The following is a 7,044-nucleotide window of genomic DNA, read 5'->3' as shown; positions in this document are numbered from 1 at the left end:
CTGGTGTCGGTGCTTTCCTTGTTCTGGGATTCAGGCTGAAGGAGAAGTGCTTTCTGGAAAATGCCATTCTCAAGCAAGAGAAAGGATCAATGGTGGAGCCACACTTTGGAAATAGGGTGGGCTACCAAGGCCAGTGTTAGTGGTGGCATGAGCATCCTCCTCTCAGGAGGAAAGCATGCTCACAGCAATTGGGCAGCAGTGAATAGTGAGGAACAGGACTGTGATTTACCATCAGGATGAGGATACAGCTGGAGAGCTCAGCAGAGTCTGCCTGAGAGCCAATGCGTCTGCTAGGTCTTGTGCATTTTGTGCATCATGCCTTCCCAGGTCTGTCTTTGTATTCCCTGGCGCCGCTGGGCCCCTCTTGGTGTCGTCTTTTCTCTTACTTTATGTGGGCAAGCTCTAACCTCCCCTCTGGTCTCTTTCTTCTGGCCTGAACATCTGTAGCCTGTGTTTGAACATAGCTTGGGGGATATGTTAGGGAAGGTTACTAGCCTCGAATCCAGGGGTCCAGGCACAGAGCCACCACTCCTCGTGCCAGTGGAGTGACATTGGTCATGTTGGGGAAGGTTACTTGCCCTGAGTCCAGAAGTCCAGGTACAGACCCACCGTTCCACATGTCCATGGGGTGACAATGGTCACATCACTGCCCTTTGCCATCTACCCAGCCCTGGCCACATCCATAGCAGGGCCTGGGCTGGACCTTGGGGTACAACTTGAAGAAGGGGCTAGAATGTAAGTGCTCTTTTCTCCCTCTTTGCTGCCCATACTGCAGTTTCTCAAACTTAAAGGCACACTTTAGATCTAATCCTTGACCTTCACACCATGGATGTCCTGTATGGCCTTCGCATCCAGTGCAAGGACTGAGCCAGGGGTCCCAAGTGCACTGTGGATATAAGAGAGTGGCAGCCTTTGCTTCATGCAGAGCTGCAGGAAAGGCGGTGCCCATGCTCAGTGTTCCAGGCAAGGTTTGGGGGCTAGGACCTTTTCCAGCTGGAGAACTCTCTGGACATCTGTCTTCTCTTCCTGTGTCTGGGTTTGCTCACCCATGTTCTGGCCTTGACTTGGTGTCCAGGTGTGTGAATGGGCCGATGGCACCTCGGGAGCTCTATCCTTAGCTGGGATAGGGCTGGCAGGTGGCGTATCCCTTTGTCTGCAAGGGCCCTCAGGTCAGGAAAGAAGGACCTACCCAGGACCCTTTGCCCCTCGCCAACAGCTCCATAACAGAGAAGCCTTACGGTTTCAAGAGTCACAATTTGGCAGCACTTACCGAACACAACCTTCTCTGTCTCAGGCTCCCTGAAGGTTGACCCTGAGTCTAATGCAAGGACACTCTGGTGGTGTTATGGGGTGAATTGTGTCCCCCCAAAAGTTATGTTGACTCTGTAAATAGGAGAGTTCTTGTCGTTCTTTGCCACCATGTCAACCCCCACCTCATGGTGAGCCTGTGTACAATGCAACAAAGCACTGCCTGGTCTTCCTCCACCCGCATGACTGGTTGTGGAGCAAGTCATTATAATCCACAGAGTTTTCATTGGTTGATTTTCAGAAGTAGTTCATCAGGTGTTTCTTCCTAGTCCAACTTAGCCTGGAAACTCTGCTGAAAACTAGCATCCTAGCAACATGCAAGCCTCCACTGACAGACAGGTGGTGCATTGGTCAGGAGTTGAATCCAGGTCTTGTACATGGAAGGTGAGAATTCTACCACTGAGCCACCAATACCCTCCCCATCCTCTCCACCCTCCCTCCCCCTGAAAAAAATATTATGTTGAAGTCTTAAGCCTGTACCTGTATATGTGACCCTGTTTGGAAACAGGGTATTCTTTGTCATGTAATGAGGTCATACTGAGTAAGGTGGGTCCTACATCTTATCATTTCTGACTGGTGTCTTATAAAAAGAGCAGGATAGACACAGAGACACACACAGGGTGAACACAAACACCAAGGAATGCCAAGGAACTGCTGGGGCTATCAACAAAGATATGTCCCTGTCCCCCCTTAGAGCTGATGCTCTGATTCTAGCCACCAGAATTGTGAGACAATAAATTCTGGCTCTTAAAGCCTCGCAGTTGTGGTATTTCTCTTAAGGCAGCACTATGGAAGTAAGCCAAGTGGCAAGGACCCAATCGTGTCAGTGCCATGGGCCATGGGTCCCACCCACAGCCATTCCAGAAGTTGGGCCTGGAGTCTCATAGCTGCCCCTCCTGGCTTCCCTGTCTTCAGAGCAGCTCCCATGCACCACCATCCAATGTACCCGTCCATACCCCTTCCTTGCAAAAAATTATTTGCATCTCTCTATAGCCTCCAGGACATGGGTCAGTAACTCAAAGGTGCATTTGACCCAGCTCTTTGATGGCCCTTTGTTGGTCATCCCGCCCAGTTCTGGCTGTCTTCCAGCACAGCAGAGGCTTCTCCCTCAGGATGGCCAAGGCTAGACACGCCTCCTGTGCTGTCCCTTGGGGGTTTGCTCCCCAAGCCTCAGCTGTTTCCCTCAACAGCCTCCTTGAACCTCCTGGAACCTACTGGATCCATCCATTTCAGGTGCTGAGATCATTACTCCTGACTTGCTGTTCTCAAACTCCTGGGCCCACGATGATCAGCTGGGGGCCTTGTTCTATACAGTGCCAGCCACTGTCACTCCAGTGAGGGTGGAGGCTGTCCTCAGACTCCTTTGTCCTGCCTACACCACAGGGCAAATGGGCAGGCAAATCTGATGCCCCCCTAGCTGCGAGATGAAAGTCTGCTGGAGAAGAAAGGACACCGATGCTGGGGACACCAAAGGGACCCTGGCCAGTGTCGGGAGGTCAGTGATTTCAGGGTGCTCTGGGACTCATGGCTTGGCTCATCTCATTGCTAGGGCTGACACTTGAAGGGCTCAAAGGGTGTCACCATAGAAAGACTACAACCATGATAAATCATACACTGTAAGTCCATTTTATTGTAATTAAAAAACAAGAACAACACATTTACATGAAAGAAAATCAAGGAAATTCAGAAAATTAAAAAGAGGTAAGAAGCTACAGAGCTGATGGATGTGGCATTTCTTTGGTGTGATTTGCTTCCATTTGCATCATTCTTCTTCCCACCTTAAGATGCGGGCTCAGCACTCTGGTTCCTTTGTGGTGTGACTCTGCTGAGTATTTGCTGGAAGGGAAGATGGGAGACAGAGAGCCCAGAGGGGTGGCAATGCTTGGCCCCGGGACCTCTGTGCAGTGCCTGTGGCTGGGCTGGCCCGGTTTCCCATCAGAGTCTTGTTGGCCAGATGCCCACTCCCAGTATCTGGTCATTTTCCTCTCTTCCATTCTCTTTGTCTTCGGCCACCTCTGTCCAGAGGCCCAAGGATGAGGCCTCCCATGGCATGCCCTGACCACTATGGCACTGGTCACCAGGCCTCTTTCTAGCAGGCTGTCTGGCCACTAGCCCCTCAGACCTGATGCCCTTCCTGTTTGGCACAGATGCCCATCCTCACCCCAGGAGCCCTGCCCTTGTACCCTCTAGACACTGCAGTGTCCATGGCTATGGCCCAGGCCTTCTCAGGTGGTCTCTTGTGTGGTGGCGAGGCTGGGCCTTTAGCTGGAACTGGGTTGGTGGCTGGGAGATGGTGGGTATCCTGGGCCAAGCTCCTCACTTGGCCACCATGCAGGCAGAGGTTCTGTCCCTTGGGTTGAGCCCCATATATAAGAGCACTTTGTAGGAGGCCAGGATTGGATGGAAAGCCCTTTCCCAAGAGCCAGAGACCAAGTCTCCCATTCAAAATGAAAAGGAACCTCTTCCTCAGGCCAGGGCCATAGAAGTGGTGGGGGAATCCCTGCGGTCTCCCAGGGTGGAACTGGCCAGGTGAGGGCTGGAGGAAGGGCCATTCAGTGAAGGTTGCAGCACTTCTCAAGGAGTATCCCTTTTGAGGTTGATGATCAGTGGCTCCCCTGCCTTGGTGCATGATGTCCCCACCAAGGATCTTTGAGATTTGGTGTCTTTCTGAGCCAGGCCTGGGGTGGGGTTTGAACTCAGGTCCCTGCTCCAAATGGACATGGGGAATACTGGCCCATCCCCTCCTCCAGAATGGACGTGCACAGCTGATTCTGAGGGTCTCCTAGTGCGGTGACTCCAATGGCACTTCTGGTGCTGCTGTAAATGCTATTTAGGTATGGGGTAGCAGGGCATCCAGGCTGCTGAGTCTGTGGGAGAACCTGCTGTCCACCAGGTTCTCTGACAGGAGGGATATGAGATAGCATGGTCAGAGGGCAGTGAGGTGTCTGAAACGGTGGGGCCAGAGGGCAGGGTAGAGCTTGGGTGGAGGTTGGAGCCACTGAAGCCTGTGGTGGGTTCGGCTCCTATGTGTTCCTCTCTCAGTAGCCCCTAGGCAGCCTGCCCGATCATATTCCTGTAGTCGGGGACGATGTTCCGCTTCAGCTCCACCGCCGAGGAGAAGATCCACTTGACCTGCGGGTGACAGGGTGGTGACAGTGAGCAGGCCACGCCAGGCCCCTACAGCCCCAGGCCCTGAGCTCTGAGATCCCCTCTCTCCCTCTGTCTAACTGCCTGGGGTCTGGCTACTCCATGCCTGGGGACCCTACTGGCAGAGTAGCCTGCTGTGGGGGGCAATGGGCTAGGGGCTGGGGTTTGGGGGCTGGCACAGGGTAGAGGCCCTGGGAATCAGACCTTGAAGAGGGTGACGGTGGCACTGTAGCACACGCTGAGCAGGAAGAGCGTGATGAAGATGGAGATGGTGTTCCATAGCCCGTCCAGCTCCCCATCCTGAGCCTCCGCACAGCTCTCATCCAGATGTAGCTCTGGGAAGGGGATGAGGGATCAGTGAGGGTGTCCCTGTTGTAGGGGCTGGTGCAGAGATGGAGGACAGGAAGGCACAGGAGGAAGGGTTCCATCTATGCTGGGGATGGTCCTCCAGTCCCATCACCCTGCCCTCCCTGCCTGTCCCCTCCCAGGAACAGGTGAGGCAGTAGGGCCCCATGGTCAGCTGTCCCTGGCCATGCCTCTTCTGTGGTTTCTCAGGACTGTGCTGGGGACCCCTCCCGAGCCTTGGGCACTGTCCTCAGTCCCATCCTTCTCCTACAGTTTGGACCGCAGCATGGCTGGGATCCCCTGTCCCCACTTACGGCTCAGCCAGCTGTGATAACCACTTGTTTTTGCTCACCCACCAGCGCTGGGCTGGTTGGGGCAGCATAAGCGTTCATCTTGGGACATGGCCACCCCAAGAACTCCTGCAGGCTGCCTGGGCCCCAGGCCTTCCATTTCATCTCCCTTGGGTGCAAAGGCCTGGAGGGCATCCCACCCTCCCCAGGGAAGCACAGTGCTAAGAAGTGATGTTAGGGACAGTGAAGGGATTTGACCCCATGTGTGAGGGGCAGAAGTGTGAGTGTGCAGGAGGCCAGTGGCAGTCTTTGTCATCACAGGAGTGAGCTTGTGGTAATGTGAGGAGAGCAGGAGTCTTGCCCCTTTGAGCAGCTCTGGAGGGTGGGTCTGGGAGGAGGAATGTGGGTGCTTGCAGTAGGGACCTGTCTGAGTTGGTCAGGTACAGGTGAGCTGGGAGCAACCCATGGGGCACTCATGCAGCTTTGGAGGGTGTAGGATGAGGCTGGTGTGTGTCCATGTGACCTGGGCTTGTGTTCGCAGGCATTGTGCAGTTTGCCCTTTGTGAGGGCCCAGTGTATAAGGGGAGTGCTTTACTGTGCATGTGTGAATGTGTCCACGTGTTTATGTGTACACGCATGCCCATGTATGGTTGTGTGTACGGGTGCATGTGTGTGCTTGTAAGTGCATGTGTGCCTGTGTTTTTGCATGTGTTTTCTTGTGCATATATGTGTGTGTGTATGTACATGGATGTATATGCATGTGTGTGAACATGAGTGAGTGCATGTGTGCCATTTGTCTGTGTGTGTATATGGGATTTTATGTGAGAGTGCATGTGTACCCACTTGTCCATGCGTTTATGTGTGTGCGTGTGTGTGTGTGTGTGTGTGTGCACTGTGGTCCATGTATTCTTGCATGCATGTGTGCGGTGTGTGTGAAGGTGATCTGTGGGTGCTGGAGTGATGTACCACAGGAGAGGCTTGTGTTTCATGGGTCTGAACTCAGTGTCCAGGTGGGTGTCTTGTCAGTGCCCTCTCTCTCCTGGGCAAACCACCTGGATCCTGAGTGTGTTCTGTGGAGTGGTCTATTCTTGGAGCCCCAGAGGAAAAAAGAGGGCCCATCCCCATATCCAGGAGCCTTCATGTGAACACAGAGCCACCATGGGAGCTCCTGCAAGGCCCTGTTGACAGGACCGCTGGAGACAAATCAGACACTCTTCAGCACACAGCCTCCCTAGTTGCGTCTACCTGTTCCCTCCCCCACTCCAGCCCAGAGAAGCTGCTGGCTGGAGGAAGGACCCAGAGGGGAGACACTATTGGTGAAGGATCTGTCCCTGTAGCAGGCTGCCCATGGCCAGTTTCCCCAGGGTGGCCTACACTGACCCCTACAGTCTCCCCCAATGGTGACAGTGGAGTTCTAAGGCCTCACCTGACCCAACAGCCTGGGAGAGCTCAGGTTCATGTGGGCCTTGGAAAGAACCATGCCAGTCTTGCAGTACCCCAGGGAAGAGCTGGGTGCTTTATTTTCGGGGTGAATCGCCTGTATTTACAGGCAAGGTTCCAGGTGTGCTCAGGGGCACCGGCAAGCGGCAGGGAGGTGGCAATTGCTGGACGTGCTGGCCAGCGTTCATTTACCGGGAGACAGGGAGACGGCCTTCTGGGTGTGGTGGTTGTGCAGTGCCTCGTGCAGAACCACGCAGTAGTAGGTGTTTCCTTGCTGCCAGCTATTCTTGGGCACTGTGAGCTTGCTGTACAGGAAGAAGGTCCCATCAGCCTCGACCTGGGCTTCAGTGTTCGCATAGCTGTTCTCAGGCTCTGGTTGCTGGTTCTTTTGCCATGTAACATCAATGTCAGAGGGGTAGAATCCCTTCACCAGGCATGTGAGGCTGACCTTGTCCTTGGTCAACTCATCTCGGTGTGGGGGCAAGGGATACACCTGTGGCTCACGGGGCTGGCC

General features: G+C 54.1%; 1 gene segment (V, D, J or C); it reads right to left on the bottom strand.

Moving 5' to 3' along the window:
• Positions 1 to 2,918: 2,918 nt before the first annotated feature.
• LOC135228350 (immunoglobulin heavy constant gamma 1-like) overlaps positions 2,919 to 7,044 on the bottom strand; it is a 441,642-nt gene continuing 437,516 nt past the window's right edge. Inside the window, 3 exon segments of the C gene segment in view lie at positions 2,919 to 4,440; positions 4,660 to 4,790; positions 6,723 to 7,043. Coding sequence covers positions 4,357 to 4,440; positions 4,660 to 4,790; positions 6,723 to 7,043 — 536 coding nt within the window.

The sequence above is a fragment of the Loxodonta africana genome, chromosome 21 (assembly GCF_030014295.1).
Source record: "Loxodonta africana isolate mLoxAfr1 chromosome 21, mLoxAfr1.hap2, whole genome shotgun sequence".
NCBI classification, from domain to species: Eukaryota; Metazoa; Chordata; class Mammalia; order Proboscidea; family Elephantidae; genus Loxodonta; species Loxodonta africana.
The sequence above is the reverse complement of the archived record's forward strand: the minus strand, read 5'-3'. Positions and strand labels throughout refer to the sequence as shown.